General features: G+C 43.0%; 1 protein-coding gene across 10 annotated transcripts in view; it reads right to left on the reverse strand.

Annotated features, from left to right (window-relative positions):
* LOC144282485 (uncharacterized) overlaps positions 1-8792 on the reverse strand; it is a 49714-nt gene extending 40922 nt beyond the window's left edge. For 6 of the 10 annotated variants that reach the window (XR_013350917.1, XM_077846193.1, XM_077846198.1 and 3 more), the window contains exon 1: positions 8634-8775. Coding sequence is in view for 7 of the 10 variants with exons in the window: in XM_077846193.1 (XP_077702319.1) it covers positions 8634-8648 (15 nt within the window). In the remaining 3 variants the exon portion in view is untranslated. Of the gene's footprint in view, positions 1-7790; positions 7952-8633 lie in introns of those variants that run through there. The other 4 variants (XR_013350918.1, XR_013350919.1, XM_077846200.1 and 1 more) reach the window with 4 other exon arrangements.
* Positions 8793-19026: the final 10234 nt, after the last annotated feature.

The raw sequence follows: 19026 nt of genomic DNA on the forward strand, positions 1-19026 counted from the left end.
AAATTCATATCTCTCAATAGTAACTCTGAACGTGAATGGGCTTAATGATCCCATCAAAAGACGCAAGGTTTCAGACTGGATAAAAAAGCAAGACCCATCTATTTGCTGTCTACAAGAGATTCATTTTAGACCTAAGGACACCTACAGCCTGAAAATGAAAGGTTGGAGAACCATTTACCATTCAAATGGTCCTCAAAAGAAAGCAGGGGTAGCCATCCTTATATCAGATAAATTAAAGTTTATCCCAAAGACTGTAGTAAGAGATGAAGAGGGACACTATATCATACTTAAAGGGTCTATCCAACAAGAGGACCTAACAATCATGAATATTTATCCCCCTAATGTGGGAGCTGCCAAGTATATCAATCAATTAAAAACCAAAGTTAAGACATACTTAGATAATAATACACTTATACTGGGAGACTTCAACACGGCGCTTTCTGCAAATGACATATCTTCTAAGCACAACATCTCCAAAGAAACAAGAGCTTTAAATGATACACTGGATCAGACGGATTTCACAGAAATTTACAGAACTTTACATACAAATGCAACTGAATACACATTCTTCTCAAGTGCACATGGAACTTTCTCCAGAATAGACCACATATTGGGTCACAAATTGGGTCTGAACCAATACCAAAAGACTGGGATTGTCCCCTGCATATTTTCAGACCATAATGCTATGAAACTAGAACTCAATCACAAGAAGAAATTTGGAAGAAATTCAAACATGTGGAAGTTAAAGACCATCCTGCTAAAAGAAGAAAGGGTCAACCAGGAAAGTAGAGAGAATTAAAAAGATTCATGGAAACTAATGAGAATGAAGATACAACTGTTCAAAATCTTTGGGATACAGCAAAAGCAGTCCTGAGAGGGAAATACATCACAATACAAGCATCCCTGAAAAAACTGGAAAAAACTCAAATACACAAGCTAACCTTGCACCTAAAGGAACTGGAGAAAGAACAGCAAATAAAACCTACACCCAGCAGAAGAAGAGAGTTAATAAAGATCCGAGCAGAACTCAATGAAATAGAGACCAGAAGAACTGTGGAACAGATCAACAAAACCAGGAGTTGGTTCTTTGAAAGAATTAATAAGATAGATAAACCATTAGCCAGCCTTATGAAAAAGAAAAAAGACTCAAATTAATAAAATCATGAATGAAAAAGGAGAGATCACAACCAATACCAAGGAAATACAAACGATTTTAAAAACATATTATGAGCAGCTATACTACAATAAATTAGGCAATCTAGAAGAAAAGGACGCATTTCTGGAAAGCCACAAACTACCAAAACTGAAACAGGAAGAAATAGAAAACCTGAACAGGCTGATAACCAGGGAGGAAATTGAAGCAGTCATCAAAAACCTCCCAAGACACAAAAGCTCAGGGCCAGACAGCTTCCCAGGGGAATTCTATCAAACGTTTAAAGAAGAAACCATATCTATTCTACTAAAGCTGCTCTGAAAGATAAAAAGAGATGGAGTACTTCCAAACTCATTCTATGAGGCCAACATCACCTTAATTCCAAAACCAGACAAAGACCCCACCAAAAAGGGGAATTATAGACCAATATCCCTGATGAACACAGATGCAAAAATTCTCAACAAGATACTAGCCAATAGGATCCAACAGTACATTAAGAAGAGTATTCACCATGACCAAGTGGGATTTATCCCCGGGATGCAAGGCTGGTTCAGCACTCATAAAACAATCAACATGATAGATCATATTCACAAGAGAAAAAACAAGAACCATATGATCCCCTCAATAGATGCAGAATAGCATTTGACAAAATACAGCATCCATTCCCAATCAAAACTCTTCAGAGTGTAGGGATAGAGGGATCATTCCTCAGCATCTTAAAAGCCATCTATGAAAAGCCCACAGCAAATATCATTCTCAGTGGGGAAACACTGGGAGCCTTTCCGCTAAGATCAGGAACAAGACAGGAATGTCCACTCTCACCACTGCTATTCAACATAGTACTAGAAGTCCTAGCCTCAGCAATCAGGCAACAAAAAGAAATAAAAGGCATTCAAACTGGCAAAGAAGAAGTCAAATTATCCCTCTTCGCAGATGACATGATACTCTACATAGAACCCAAGGCTCCACCCCAAGATTGCTAGAACTCATACAGCAATTTGGCAGTATGGCAGGATACAAAATCAATGCCCAGAAATCAGTGGCATTTCTATACACTAACAATGAAACTGAAGAAAGAGAAATTAAGGAGTCAATCCCACTTACAATTGCACCCAAAAGCCTAAGATACCTAGGAATAAACCTAACCAAAGAGGTAAAGGATCTATACCCTAAAAACTATAGAACACTTCTGAAAGAAATTGAGGAAGACACAAAGAGATGGAAAAATATTCCATGCTCATGGATTGGAAAAATTAACATTGTGAAAATGTCAATGCTACCCAGGGCAATTTACACACTTGATGCAATCCCTATCAAAATACTATGGAGGGATCCCTGGGTGGCGCAGCGGTTTGGCGCGCCTGCCTTTGGCCCAGGGCGCGATCCTGGAGACTTGGGATCGAATCCCACGTCGGGCTCCCTGCACGGAGCCTGCTTCTCCCTCTGCCTATGTCTCTGACTCTCTCTCTCTCTCTGTGACTATCATAAATAAATAAAAATTAAAAAAAATACCATGGAGTTTCTTCAGAGACTTGGAACAAATCATCTTAAGATTTGTGTGGAATCAGAAAAGACCAGGAATAGCCAGGGGAATATTGAAAAAGAAAACCACAGCCGGGGGGCATCACAATGCCAGATTTCAGGTTGTACTACAAAGCTGTAGTCATCAAGACAGTGTGGTACTGCCACAGAAACAGACACATAGATCAATGGAACAGAATAGAGAACCCAGAAATGGGCTGTCAACTCTATCGTCAACGAATATTTGACAAAGCAGGAAAGACCATCCCCTGGAAAAAGGACAGTCTCTTCAATAAATGGTGCTGGGAAAATTGGACAGCCATGTGCAGAAGAATGAAACTAGACCATTCTCTTACACCATACATAAATATTAACTCAAAATGGATGAAAGATCCAAATATGAGACAAGAATCCATCAAAATCCTAGAGGAGAACAACAGGCAACAGCCTTTTGAACTTGGCCACAGCAAATTCTTGCAAGATATATCTATGAAGGCAAGGGAAACAAAAGCAAAAATGAACTATTGGGACTTAATCAAGATAAAAAAGCTTCTGCACAGCAAAAGAAGCAGACAACAAAACTAAAAGACAACCTACAGAATGGGAGAAGATATTTCAAACAACATATCAGATAAAGGGCTAGTATCCAAGATCTATAAAGAATTTATCAAATTCAACAGCAAAGAAACAAACAGTCCAATCATGAAATGGGCAAAAGATATGAACAGAAATTTCACAGAGGAAGACATAGACATGGCCAACAAGCACTTGAGAAAATGCCCCACATCACTGGCCATCAGGGAAATACAACTCAAAACCACAATGTGATACCACCTCACACCAATGAGAATGGGGAAAATTACAAGACAGGAAATAACAAATGTTGAAGAGGATGTGGAGAAAGGGGAACACTCTTGCACTGTTGGTAGGAATGTGAACTGGTGCAGCCACTCTGGAAAACTGTGTGGAGGTTCCTCAAAGAGTTAAAAATAGATCTGCCCTACGACCCAGCAATTGCACTGCTGGGGATTTACCCCAAAGATACAGATGCAGTGAAATGCCGGGACACCTGCACCCCGATGTTTCTAGCAGCAATGTCCACAATAGCCAGACTGTGGAAGATGCCACAGTGTCCATCGAAAGACGATGGATAAAGAAGATGTGGTCTATGTATACAGTGGAATATTAGCCATTAGAAATGACAACTACCCCCATTTGCTTCAATGTGGTTGGAACTGGAGGGTATTATGCCGAGTGAAGTAAGTCAGTCGGAGAAGGACAAACATTGTTTGGTCTCATTCATTTGGGGAATACAAAAAATAGTGAAAGGGAATAAAGGGGAAAGGAGACAAAATGAGTGGGAAATATCAGAGAGGGAGGCAGAACATGAGAGACTCCTAACTCTGGGAAATGAATAAGGGATAGTGGAAGGGGAGGTGGGCAGGGGATTGGGGTGACTGGGTGACAGGCACTAAGTGGGGCACTTGACGGGATGAGCACTGGGTATTATGCTATATGTTGGCAAATTGAACTCCAATTAATAAATGAATAAAATAAAAATAAATAGATTGCAAGCTATTTTCTCTGGTTATGTATGGTATTTTTTAGGTATAAAATATATTTGTGGTCACAAAGGCAGGGTATAAAATCTCATATAAATGATTTCTTGTACAAACTGGGGTTAAAACAAAATCATACTGGAAGAGTATGAGGTCAAATGTCTCCCAGCAAACCTTGGTTACCAATTAAGCACAAAGAAATATTTATCAAGAACTGGCATATAGCTCTTCCCCTAAGCGGCCTGAGGTGACCTCTGAAAATGGTTTGCTATCCTCTTGACCCAGAAAACCCTACAAAACCATGCAAATCAAGAGGTTCAAATCCTTGTGTTCACTTTAAGAACACATGTGAAACTGCCCAGGCCATCAAGGGTATGCATATCCGAAAAGCCACGAAGTATCTGAAGGGTGTCTCTTTGCAGAAGTAGTGTGTGCCATTCTGTCGCTACAGTGGTGGAATTGGTAGGTGTGCCCAGGCCAAACAGTGGGGCTGGGCACAGGGTCAGTGGCCCAAGAAGAGTGCTGAATTTTCACTGCACATGCTTAAAAGTACAGAGAGTAATGCTGAACTTAAGGGTTTAGGTATAGATTCTCTGGTCATTTAGCACATCTAGGTGAACAAAGCGCCCTAGATGTGGCGTAGAACTTACAGGCCTCTTGGCCACGAGCTCTCCCTGCCACATTGAGATGATCCTTACTGAAAAAGAGCAGATTGTTCCTATACCAAAAGAGGAGGTTGCACAGAAGAAAAAGATATTCCAGAAGAAACTGAAGAACAGAAGCTTATGGCCTGGGAGTAAATTCTGCATGGAAGAAATGCAAATAAAAATAAATTGAAAATTGAAAAAAATAAAAATATAAAACAGAAAACCTGACATATAAGCACAGAGCTTAGGCAAATAAAACTTTTATCAAGAGAGCATACAAAAAGAGATCTGTGTAAAGAGTGTCAACTAACTTGCCTTCAGGCTCCCCCATCCTCAATCCATCCTCTACACGCTCTGTCTAAAATACCAGTGTTATCAGTCGACTCCAAAGGAAATCCTTCAGTTAGGCCTTATCACCATATATGGCGTGTATAATAATGAGCTCAGTGTAGTGCCACCTTCTTGCAGAGCCTGGGCTGGCTGCTCCTGCCTCCTGGCATGTCCCCGAACAAGCCCTAAGCTCCAGTCACTCTGGAAAAGTTGTTATCCTCAACCACGATGACCACGTGCCTTTACACAGCCTCTGTCCGAGGTCCTTCTGCTCCCAGAAAATTCCAACACATTATCAAGAAGTATTTGGGGCCTCCCTGCAGCTGTCTTGGGCGGCGTTGCACCTCCTGCTCCATTACGCTAACCTAACACTCTTGATACACTCCCACGAACACTCCTAGGATAATTTTCTCCTTATGTTCCTCCACTCAACTAGCTGCTGTTTGAAAGCAAAGAGGAAGACAGTATCTCATTTATCTTAGGCTCTCAGGTGTTACCCGAGGTTCAGAATACAATAGGCACTCAGTGAATGCTTGCCTGAATGAAAAATTAAATTTACCTAAAAGTTTATGATCTTTTGCCGGGGTAAACTGATATTCCAAAAACTGCTATTCTAAATATGATTTTTACCCTCTCACACCTGGACATGATTTGCTTTTTCCATAGGGTAATCTCACCCCGAGTCTGACTGAGATCTGTGCTGCCTTTCCTTGGGATTCTCAGGTTCTGCTTCTTCAGAATAGTGTTCAGTAAAAACACAGAAGATTCGCGGAGGCAGGTGAATATTTATGAAGGCTAAATTCGACAAGCTTTGACCAGGTGCATTTGTGACGAGAAAACTATCATGAGGGGGTTTCCAGAGGGGAGGACGTGGCCCAGCCTGTGGCACGACTAAGCTGAGATGGCCCAGCGACAGTCACAGGAGGAGAGAGCCTGGAGAACCAACCAGAGAGAGCGGGTGGCCCCCAAGCGCTCAGACCTCCAGTGCATGGGGTGGGGGTGGGGGGCTGGGAGGGTGGGGTGAGCTCCGGAAGCTGCGTGTGCAATGTTTTGTGCATGTACCAAGGTGGATTTTCCCTGCAGGTGGATGGGCCCATAGCTTGCATTACAGTCTCAAAACCACCTGTGACCAGTACAAGGTGAAGCTCTAGCCCAATATCGACGGCCTTCCGTCAACGAAGGGAGTTTCGGCCTGGTGGTTGGGTGAGTCGTCCGCGGCCTGGCACCTGGGTGTCCTAGCTCTGCGTGGAACCCAGTCTCCAGGGATCTTTCCACGGCTCGCCCCTGTTGCCTTCCCATCAGAGAAGCCTGACGCTTCCGGCAGTTTTCTTAGAAAGGGTTCTTAAACTGATGGCAGTATTCCGTTTGCCCTCAAATATGGAAGGGAGCCACTTCAAAGCCGGAGCTGAGGCATGTGCCCCGGGCGCCTGACCTCCGCTTTACAGCAGGTTACGTCACTGTGCCACCGCTGAGTGCTAGTCGATACTTTTGTTTGTGCCCCCCACCCCCAACCACACACACCAACCCCACTTTCGAGATACTTTTAAATTTCATTTAAATTTGGACTGCAGGGATCCCTGGGTGGCGCAGCGGTTTAGCGCCTGCCTTTGGCCCAGGGCGCGATCCTGGAGACCCGGGATCGAATCCCACGTCGGGCTCCCGGTGCATGGAGCCTGCTTCTCCCTCTGCCTGTGTCTCTGCCTCTCTCTCTATCTGTGTGACTATCATAAATAAAAATTAAAAAAAAAATTTGGACTGCAGGTCACAATGCAAATTCCGTAATAAAATTACTGAGCTGTGTGGCAGCACTTAAAACTGTGATGACTTGCTTTATTGATACATGGGCCACGTCGTTCAACTTTCTTCCGAGGGACTCTGCATTTTGTTGCTTCGTTTTCTCTGTGGGGAAGAACAAAGAGACGTTCCCTTGAAAATTCTCGTTCCAACTCCCATTCTGTGCTTTTAGAAAGACAAGCATCGCGGCCCTTCCGTGTGGAATGGTCAAAGGAGGTTCTCTTTTTCCTCGTGGAGCCTTGACGCGGCGCGCGTGCGGGGCGCCAAGAACAGGCCAGGCCGTCAGGGTGCATCCGTGCCGTCGGCTGAGGCACCGCTGCGGAGCCCGGGGCTCTCGGGGATCGCACAGGCGCCCGCGGTGATGCGGCTGGAAGCTCGGGCTCCGCCGCTGAGGCGCCCCCACCCGGGAGGAGGCGCAAGAGCTGTGCGGCTGCGGGGCCGCTCCACGAGGTGCGTCGGCGTCGGCGTCGGGAGGCCCGGGGCGGGGGCGGGGGCGGGGGCGGGGGGCGCTGTCCCCCTCTCCTGGAATTCCGAAGAAAGCCGAGAGTCTGGAGGAAGAAAGGCTGGGCGGGAAATGACGGGACGGCCCGGGAGTGCGGGCGCCGCGGCACAGGCCGGGCGGGAGAGGAGGAAGCTTCGGGGCTGCGGCGCCGGGGCGGTGGTCGGCCCTGGCCCAGCCCCAGCCCCACCCCTCCGGTGCCCCCCGGCCTGCCCCGCAGAGAACGGGCTCCCCCCGCGCCTCCCGCAGGCCCGTCTTGGAGCCTTTTCCCGCCGGCTTCTCCTCACCTTCCCCGCGTGCGAGCCTCGGTTCGGCGAAAGCTTATCGAGAGTGGCCTCCGGCGAGACCGGGGCTCACCGGGCCTCCTGCCGGGAAACCGCGAGGAGGAGGCGAAACCGGGCGCCGCTCGACGGCAGCGCGATCGCCCGCCCGGCTGCGGGACGCTCTCGAGACCCGGGTCACCGGCCGCGCGGCCTCGCCTCCAGCTTCCCCCGCCGCGGCCCGCAGGCGGCTGGATGGGCCGCGGGCGGGGGGCGCCGGCCGGGATCGCGCCGCCGCTGAGTGGGCGCCCGCGGCCGCGTGCGTGTCGCCCCAAACCCCAAACCCGAAGCCCGGCGCGGCGCGGCCCGGGGCGGCCGAGGGGGCCTGGGGGTGGTGCTGGGTTTCCGTTGGCAACACGGCGACGACCACCCGCTTGCTTTCTTCCTTTCCTTATCTCACACAGCCTTTGGGGGTTGGGGTTAGGTGGTTTTTTGCTTTTTTGGTTTTTTTTGAGATTTTTGTTTACAAATACAGGGTTGTTTTTTTTGTTTTGTTTTGTTTTGTTTTTTTACAAATACAGTTGTTTACGTTTCTCATTAAGGTGACATGCCTGTGGTTAATTAAAGAAAAGACAGGGCTCATCCTTGCCAAGCAACAATCCCAGGCTGCTCTCCCGATCCCTAAGGTCGCTGCCCTGAGGCCACCACTGTCATCCGTTACTGTCCTGCCCCTGGCCCTCAGCTTGCCCTCCCAGCCTGGTCGCACACCACACCGTCGGGGCGCAGGGCCTTTACACCGCGTCCCTGAAAGGGAGTCAAGTCTCCTGTGACTTGCCCACCAGTTGATTCTGAATGTCCCAAGCCACTGACCAGCATCTGCATCATCGTGACGGTGTGAGTGGCATCCGCGGAGAGCCCAGCGGCCCTGGGTTCTAATGTCACAACAGCCGCACCGCCCTCAGAGGAACTGTTTTTGGAGCCAACTTTAAACGGCTTCTCCTTTCGGGCGTTCTACCGTTGTGATCAAATAACACTTGACGGCAGTTTGCTTTGTATTTGGACCATGACTTTCTCTTTTTTAAATATTTTATATATTTATTGGGACACAGAGTGTACACGAGGGGTGATGGGGTACGGAGGGACAGAGGGAGCAGGACAGGCAGGCTCCCCACTGACAGGGGAGCCTCACTTGCTGTGACCCCAGGCCCCTGAGACCATGATCTGAGCGGAAGGCGGACGCTCAACCTACTGAGCCACCCAGGTGGCCCGGCCATAACTTCTAATGATGGCATTTTTTTGTTTGTTTTTCTTAGAGTTACTGTTTTTTTGTTTTGTTTTTGTTTTTTTTTTTTAAGATTTTATTTATGTAGTCATGAGAGACACAGATCAGCAGAGACACAGGCAGGGGGAAAAGCGAGCTCCATGTGGGAAGCCTGATGTGGGACTCGATCCAGCAACCCCGGATCCTGCCCTGGGCCCAAGGCAGATGCTCAACCACTTGAGCTTGAGCCACCCAGGCAACCCAAATTACTGGTTCTTTTTTCTTTTCTTTTCTTTTCTTTTTTTTCTTTTCTTTTCTTTTCTTTTCTTATTTCTTTTCTTTTTTTTCTTTCTTTTCTTTTCTTTTCTTTTCCTTTTCTTTCCTTTTCTTCTTTTCTTTTCTTTCCTTTCCTTTCCTTTCCTTTCACCTGCATGTCATGAGAGCTTTGATATTGTCACACGGCTAGACTACGGTCCTATTATTCAAACTCCAATCTATGCAATGCTGTGAAGGGATTTTGAAGATGTAAGCAAAGCCCCCCATCAGATGATTCTAAGTAAGGAGAGATTAAAGTGATGGGCTGGTGTCTCCCTCAGAGGAAAAGAAATTTTTCTTTTCTTGAAGATTTATCACATCTTCAAGTTTTACTGAAGTCTTCATCGTTATTTTTTGGTCTACCACATGCTGCCCCCAACTTTTTTCTGGAGCTCTCCCTCCTGGAACTGTCTCCCTTGCCCCTCCTATGTAAGTCAGCAGGCCTGGATGGCCACCTTCTCAGGACTTCCTTCACGGCTCTCCCAGGTTGAACTTCGGTTTCCTGGATTCTGTATCATCCTCTTTGTTGGCTTACTTCTTCGTTGTGTTGGAGTTCAACTAAAAGTTATTTCCTTTAAAAAAAAAAAAAAAGAAGACAGACTTTGAGAAAATGTCATATATTTCACTCTCTCCCTTCATGGATAGTTTGATTGCAGAATTGCAAGTTGAAAATATTTCCCAGAAAGAACTTTGATGGCACTGGTAGAGGTTTTCCTTGCTATCTGGGATTGTTGGTGAGAAACTGATGCCAGACTGCTACCAATCTTTTTTAGATTTCTAAAAATTTCTCTGGAAATTTGTGGGATCTCCTCTTTCTTTGTCATGTTGAAAGTCACAATGATAGTTCTAGCTGTTATTAAAATTATTTTTTTGGTTTTGCTAGGGACATCCTAATCCCTAGAATCTGTGAACATGTTACCTTGCATGGTGAAAGGAACCTCATGTATGTGAGTTAAAGATCTTCAGATGGAGAGATTAGCCAGATGAGCCCAGTGAAATCACAAATGTTCTTATAAGGGATAGAGGGAGGCTGGAGAGTCAGAATCAAAGAAGGAGATGGAACTGGGAAACAGATGAGAGAGAGGGGTCGGAAGACACTGTACTGCCAGCTTTCAAAGTGGAAGAATGAGCCACAGTTAAGGAATGCAGACAGCCTCTAGAAGCTGAAAACATCAAGGAAACTGATCCTCCTCTAGAACATAGACCTGCCCACCCCTTGAGTTTAGCCCAAGAAGATCCATTTTAAATGTCTGACTTCCAGGGTAATAAATTTGTGTTGTTTTAAGCCAGTGAGGTTGTGGCAATTTGTATAGGAATAATATAAACCAATACAGATTTCTGAGAGATTTACTCATCTTTGTCAGCCAGCCCTTCAAAAGAATGCTTTATTTCAGATATCATATTACATTTCCTCGGCCTGTTGTTCTTTGATTGTTTCTCTTCTATAGGATCTGATTCTTACTTTAAAGATATACATTATATTTTATGGACATGTATCTTCTTTCAGATAGAGTATCTCAAAGTGAATTTGAAATATCTTTTATTTTCAAAATTTCTGTTTTCTGAAAATTTTTTTTAAAGATTTTATTATTTATTCATGAGAGACACAGGGAGAGAGAGGCAGAGACACAAGCAGAAGGAGAAACAAGCTCCACGCAGGGAGCCGGACATGGGACTCGATCCCGGGTCTGCAGGATCACGCCCTGGGCCGGAGGCGGTGCTAAACTGCTGAGCTACTGGGGCTGCCCGTGTTTTCTGAAAATGTTTGAAATATCTTCTGTTTAATTTTTTTTCTTCCTTGCTACAGATTTTTCCAGATGTTTGTTGTAGCTATTGTTGTTGATTCTTAATTTTGGACTTTCTCATCATGGTGTTTGCTTTTCTCAAATGTCTGTTGAACCGCTACGTTCCATTCATTGTGGAGAAACAGGCAATGGAAAGGCTGATTAGAAGCCTAACACCCTCTGAGTGTCAGCAAGGGGCTCATTGACCAGCAGGGGTCCCTTCATAGGCACTCTGTTAGGGGCATCCTAAATGCCAAAATGAGCAGGGTTTTATTCTGGAGCCTAAGACCCATGCTCACTGCCTGGTTCTTCCTGGAGAGTTTGATGGGAAAGAATACTCCAATTTCTTTGTCTTGGAGTAATTGCCAGGCTGGAGCAGTCCTCAAGCAAAAGTTGGAGAGGGAGATGAGAGAACGCTTCTAAATATTAGTCCTTCTACTCTTTGCCTCACTTCTCATTCTTGTGCTGTGATGTCTATCATTTCCAGTTCCCTTCCCGCAGCTCTAGCTCTCACTTCTTACATTCTAGGCAGCTGCTGCTTCCTGTCTGCCTCATGGTCAATACACATCATCTTCATCACGAATTCCAGAAATGTGTTGAGCTCTCTTATCTGCTGATGGATCCCCTTGCCATTTATTTTTTATTGCTGAGAGGGTTTTTTTTTTTTTTTTTAACATTAAGTTACTTTAGTATAATGTTATACTAAAGGAGAGAATGGAGCTCCATGTGTGCACTTTGGTCTGCCATCTTGAATAAGGTCTGCTGTGGAATTCTGACACAACAAAAAGTGGGCCAGAATGTGGTCAAAGGGAGAATCCACAAAAGCAAATCTGAGGCAAATGGGCTTGACTGTGCCTTGAAGGACAGGAAATACAACCACAGACAAAATAACATGAGGTTCCTATATATTTATATATATATTTATATATGTATATGTGTGTGTGTGTGTATAGGAATTACTAAGAATGGTTTTAAGTGGGCCATGAAGGAAGCACTTCCAGTGTTGACATGCATCCTTGTGATGGTTTGTTTTATGTGTCACCTTGACTGGGCTAAAGGATGCCCAGAGAGCTGGTAAAATGTTATTTCAGGGTGTGTTTGTGTGGATATTTCCAGAAGAGATTAGCATTCAAATCCATAGACTGAGTAAAGAAGATAATCCTCACCAATGTGAGTGGACACCATCCAATATCCTGAGGACCGAAATACAACAAAAAAAGCAGAGGAAGGATGAATTTGCTTGTTTTGCTTGAGTTATGACCTTCATCTTCTCCTGCCTGACATTGGTGCTCCTGGTTCTTAGACGTTTGGACCTAGACCATATTATACCCCTGGCTTTCCTGCATCTCTCTTAACCTCCATAATATGTGAGCCAATTCCTATAATAAATTTATATACATATAGATAGTTATGTAATCATGTGTGTGTTTACATTAACTCAGCATTTTTTTCAGTCATTAGCATCAGTGATCACCATTCATTCAATAAATAATTAAGTATCTATTTAGGGGGCCCCTGGGTGATTCAGTGGATAAATTAAGCATCCAACTCTTGATTTTGGCTCAGGTCATGATCTCAGGATAGTGAGATCAAGCCATCCCATCAGGCTCTGCGCTCAGCAGGGAGTCTGCTAGAGATTCTCTTCTTTCTCTCTGCTCCTCACCCTGTTCACACACATACTCTCTCTCTCTCAATCTGACACACATACATACATACATAAATCTTTTTTTTAAAAGCATCTAATTAGTGCCAGATGCTGTGTTAGATGCTTGGGATATAATAGTGAGCCAAAATAGATGTGTTCTATGTCCTTACAGAGTTAACAGTCTTGTGATCACACCCGTAAATGTGAAATTATGTCTGGGGTTAGTGCTCTGAATGAGGGGGACATTAGTCTATGAGAGTGAATGGGGGCTTGCTGACCAAATCTGAGGGATAGGTGAAGATTTCTGTGAGGAACTGACTTAGTATACTATCAATACATGCCAATACATCAATACTTAGGAATAGTATAACTTTCAATACATGCCACTGTATATTTTGTGTATATATTGCTATTGCGTACGTGGATTTCCTCAAACACACACCATGTAAGAAATGGTAGAGTAGGAGTGGAAAGTATTCAGCTGAAGTTTCCAGAGGCCTGGAGTCCTTGAGTTTTGGCTTTGCCAACAGATGGCTCTCTGGCCTTGGATGACTCGACTTCACTTCCCTGGGGCAGGAGCCCCTTTATCTGTAAAATGAAGGGGTCCAATGAAATGATCTGTTGGGTCGTTTTCTGATCTAAAAGTCTCTCAAGGGGGATCCCTGGGTGGTGCAGCAGTTTGGCGCCTGCCTTTGGCCCAGGGAGCAATCCTGGAGACCCGGGATCGAATCCCACGTTGGACTCCCGGTGCATGGAGCCTGCTTCTCCCTCTGCCTATGTCTCTGCCTCTCTCTCTCTCTCTGTGTGACTATCATAAATAAATTAAAAAAAAATTAAAAAAAATAATAAAAGTCTCTCAAGGGACGCCTGCGTGGGTCAGCAGCTGAGTGTTTGCCTTTGGCTCAAGACATGATCCTGGGGTCCCAGGATCAAGTCCCACATCAGGCTCCCTGCATGGAGCCTGTTTCTCCCTCTGCCTCTGTCTGCCTCTCTCTCTCTCTCTCTCTCTCTGTGTCTCTCATGAATAAATATAATCTTTTAAATAAATAAATGTCTCTCAAAATATGTACATTTCATTAAGAGTTTTGTCTCTGTTAAGTGTCTTAAGAAATAATTCTGCTCCTGTCATGTACATATACTTTGCAATTCTAAGGATCATTTGTTCAAGAAGTATCTTTTAAGAGCTTATTATCTAATTGCATGAGTGTGTGGAGAGACAAGAGAATGACTAAGCACATATGAGTAAGTTGAGCCATTTTGAGTGAAAATAGAAATACATCTCTATGTCAGCAAATATATGTTTTCTTTCTTGGAAATGTGTTAACTAGGGGTTTCAATCAATTATTTTTTGAGCATTAATTAAGTATTCCTTTGGGACTCCTGCTCCTGGCTTCATTTTAAATTGTAAAAGTTTCTAAAATGTTAACATACAGTAGTGTTGACTGCTCTTGAAATATTGTTCATGAAACTAGATGGAAGCTTGTGTCTGCGTGCATGAGTGCATGTTTATGGAGTTTATTTACTGACACCAAAAACCCTCGTTGGCAGAAACACAAGTTACTATTTTCTAAGTCCATAGAAACATCCTTAGAAATGGTCTGAGTGATTTGGCAAATTGAAAGGGGATACTTCTACATGATAAATAAACCAAAGTAGGTTTTAGAATTAGGCTAGTTCTGTTTCTTGAAGTGTGCGATCCTTCATCTTCAATCAGTTTGTGTTTATTCTTACACCTGAACACGTAAGTAAGTGTTCAGGTATAAGAATAAAAATGATAAGAAATAGAAATGATAAGATCACTAAGCGAATCAACCACCCATATATTTTTAAAATAAAGGCACACACTTCCATTTTTGAATTTAATTTCAAAGTATCCCCCATTGTGTTCCTACGTTTTTTTTTTTTTTTCTTTTCCGTGTTCCTACTTTTAATTCCTACTTTGGAGTAAACCCTCTAGCCTTCCGGAGCTTCAAGTCAGTGATCCACTAGGTCCTCAAACTTAAGAGAGTTTGTTGTTTTAGCAGAGGAGTGATCCCTCTCCTCATGGTCAGGTGTAGTGTAGCTAAAGTTGCAGAAGTACCTTGCTGGACCCTGACTTCCATGGGTGGTATTGAGGTGGTGAGAAAGGAGGAGTCATGATGACAAGGGCGGGGGAGGGTCCTTGCTGGAGTCCTTGAAAAAAACCCTGGCTTTCACCAACACATCCTTTCCTTCCTGAAAACAGTGGTTCCGCCAGCAGCATGCAGTCCTCAATCCTTTTTGATCTCCGAGGGCCTTTGAAATATGAACATAATTACACATAAGGCTTTGGGTGGCACATGGAAATACTTAGGTAGCATCATCTTTGGAAAAGAGGGTGATTTCTCTACAGATTTCAATTCAAAAGCCAAATTCCTTTCCTGGAAGAAGGTTTGCATTTCTTCTCGCTTTCTATCTTGAACTTTGAGTTTCTGTTGCTAACCACCATTGGTCATCCAGAGGATGCAATGAGATGACAATCAATGCACAAATAAATATACGTGAATTGCTAACAGGTGTTTATAGACCTTATAGTCCCTTTTCAGGATTCATCTAAGAACTATGTTATAGGCAAATGTATTAGAGACACACATAACCTTGATCAGCTGTGACTCTAACTAAATAGTCAAAATGCAGCTGTTGAGGGATTAGGAAAAGCTGACCAAATCCTTTCTTAAAAATGGCATTAAAGTGAACTCGGAAGAGACAAAATGAATGAAGGCCTCTATGTATTTCCTGAGCCTACAAAGTCTGTGCCAATAGTTCAGACCTGCATTTTAATATTATATGTATGTATTTACAATTGAAGTTTTTAGCCATTAGAAATTATATTGTAGACAAATACTGGCATGGGAAGAAGTTTATGCTAGATTGTTAATTTAAACATCAGGTTTAAAAGTGTGTACTGAATGTCTTCTTGTAGTAAATAAATGTATATATTTATAATAAGAAGAGGACTGAATTGATATCTAAAAATTGTTGACAGTGATTACCCCCAGATGGTGGGATCACGGATATTTTACTCTTTTTTGCTGATCTGAGTTTTCCAATTTTTCTTCAATAAGATCGCATTGCTTTTCAAATAAGAAAAAAAACCAATAAGATTATTTAAACATACCATATAACAAAAAGTGTTAAGATCATTTGACAGCCACTGAGCCAATGATAGCCTACAGTGATCACATAGAACAGGGTGAAAAGCCAAGAAATGGTGATGTAAATGATTCCTTTAATTCTAACACCAATTCCAACATGTGGGTTTTTTCCTTACCACCAAGCAATTCTCCAATACCAGCTGGGTGTTCTACAATTCAATTGTGGCACTGTCTACTCAGATAGATCACCCCAGATCCCACAGGTTCAGGGTTCAGTCCCTCTCCCTCCCTCCCTCTCCCTCATCCCTCTTCCTCCCTCCACCACACATACTTCAGATGCCAAATGCAAGTCCAGGTTGTCACCTGTGATTCCAACCCTCCAGCTATAGATCAGAGGTTCCCTGGACCCCCTCCTTGGGTTGGGTTAGTTTGCAAGAGCAGCTCACGGCACTCAGAGAAACAGTTTACTTACCAAATCACTGGTTTACTACCAAAGAATATAACTCAGGACCAGATGGAAAGATGCACAGGGCAAGGTGTGGGGGAAGGGCAGAGCTCCCATGCTCAGTGAACAGGCCTTTCTCTCAGCACCTGCACATGTTCAGCAACCCAGAAACTCCCAACCCTATCTTTTTGGGGTTTTTATGAAGGTTTCATCCTACAGACAAAACACAGATTGATTTAAATCATGGGCCATTGGCAATTAATTCAATCTCCAGCTCCTCTCCCATCTCGAAGGCAGTGGGATGGAACCAGAAGTATCAACCCTCTTCTCAACTGGTTGGTTCCTCTGGCCACTAGCCCCCAGTCTTTGGTACTTTCCAAAAGTCACCCCCTTAACATAAACTCAGATAAGGTTGAAAGCAATTTGTTACGCATATCAACACACTTTTATTGCTCTTAACACTTAGGAAATGCCAAGGATTTTAGAAGCTCTGTGCCAGAAATGGGGATGAAGACCACATATGTATTTCTTATTATAAATTACAATATCACAATTGTATAGGGCTGGCCTTTCCCAAAGTGTGCTTCCCAGATCACAGGGCCCACAAAATGCTGCATGAAAAATAAAAAGGAGGGATCCCTGGGTGGCGCAGCGGTTTAGCACCTGCCTTTGGCCCAGGGCGCGATCCTGGAGACCCGGGATCGAATCCCACGTTGGGCTCCCGGTGCATGGAGCCTGCTTCTCCCTCTGCCTATGTCTCTGCCTCTCTCTGTGTGTGTGACTATCATAAATAAATAAAAAATAAAAAAAAAGAAAAGAAAAATAAAAAGGAGGTCTATTTTAATACGTATGGCAATGTCAGCAGCATTGTCTCAAAATGTACTTTGGCAATAAGAAGTTCTGCAGTGAAGAAACCTATGGCAGCAATTGCTTACTTACCACAAATACTCTTTTCATGGAACACTTATGAATATTCCATGACCCCCTTCAGGAAATACTGTCCTTTTAGTAAAGCTCAAAGCTCAAAGAGAACTGCTTCTTCGTTTGAAGTCCCAAAGGCCTCTTATTTTGATTACTTTGCCTAAGAAGAAACTCCACAACCAAAGGTTTTCAGTTTAACATGCCTAATGAGTTAAAATGCAAAATAAATACAGAACTATCAAACAAACAGCAACGAATGTGTTTTGTTGCCTGACAGTGGACAGAGTTGTCCTCAGTGGGAAGAAACCCAAATGCTAAATTTCTCTTTATCTCCCCAATAAGAAGAGAGTGTATTCTCCTGCAACAAACCACAGAACCTCCAACTTTCACTTGCTGGCCTTAACTCCATAAGGCCTCTTCTTGGTCATTTCCAGTGGGTTCTCACATCCTCCATCCTGTAGAAATGATGCTTTGAATGTCCCTAATAAGACAAATTTCCAGAGCTGGCTTTCAGCATGCACAGATCCCTTGCTGGATGTTGGCACACATAAGACTAACAATTTGGAGAATATTGAAATATGTTTTCATTATAATTTTAAAATAGCAATAAAACAGTTTTTTACTTTGGTGAAATACAGTATTATTTATCATTTTGATCACTTTTAAGTGTTTAATTAATTCAGTGGCATTAAGAACATTTGCACTGTTATGCAACCATCAGCACTATCCATTTCTAGAACTTTTTGATCACTCCAAACAGAAACTCTGTACTCACCAACTTCCCATTGCCCGTCTTTGCCTCCCAAGTCCCTGATAACTTCTATTTTATTTTCTGTCTCTATGAATTTGATTATTCTAGGTACTTCATATAAGTGGAACCATACAATATTTGTCCTTTTGCATCTGGCTTTATTTCACTTACTATGTTGCCAAGGTTCATTTAAAACAAAAGTGTTCAATTAGTAGTAAGTATCTTATATCAGTGAAAAAAGATGATACTGTTTGTAATCTTTTACCAAGGCTTTTGTAGTTCTCTAAAAGATGGAAGGCTTGAGTCAGTGTCTTTTCTTACTCTATTTCTACTGAAATAGAAGTTCTAACCATAATTATTGGTTATCAGAATTGGCAAAATTGTTCAGGATCTTCATCTGATAATCCTAAATATATGGCTCAAACATACACCCAGAAAGTTGTTCTGATTTCTCTCTTGGCAATAAGTCAGGCACTAGAATAAAAGAACATACCATACTTAATACTTGGAATGTTTTGTTTCAACCTCAGAGATGATGGTAAATGGAATCCTACTCCACTTGGATTTTATTTGTCTCTAAAAAGTGTTTTTCTAGTTTGGGAAAAGTGTATTTGGATTGCTTTCTTTTATTTATCTTATTTTTGGAGAACATGACATATAAGGATGTCCCATACTGTCTTGGATTTCCCCAATGAATGAAAAAATCAAGTTTTAAGATCAAGTTGTTGATTAAAATATTTATACCATAGTTTGGCTTAAGAAATACTTATAGTGACAACATTTAAAATGACAAAACTCCCACTCTAGCGTGATACCCTGAGGCTATTAAAAAACAGAATATATCATTGAAATGTGCCACTTGAAGAAACTACTTTTTTTTTAAAATTGCCATTTCTAGTGTCACGAAGAAATGCTTTTATCTCATCCCTGATTTCAAAAGCTTGTCTAAACACTTTGACCTTGATAAACAGTTTACTTCTGTGTGGAAAGGAAGGCTTGTACTCACTGCCAGTTTCTTCACAAAGCAT

Source organism: Canis aureus, chromosome 13, assembly GCF_053574225.1.
Source record: "Canis aureus isolate CA01 chromosome 13, VMU_Caureus_v.1.0, whole genome shotgun sequence".
NCBI lineage: Eukaryota > Metazoa > Chordata > Mammalia > Carnivora > Canidae > Canis > Canis aureus.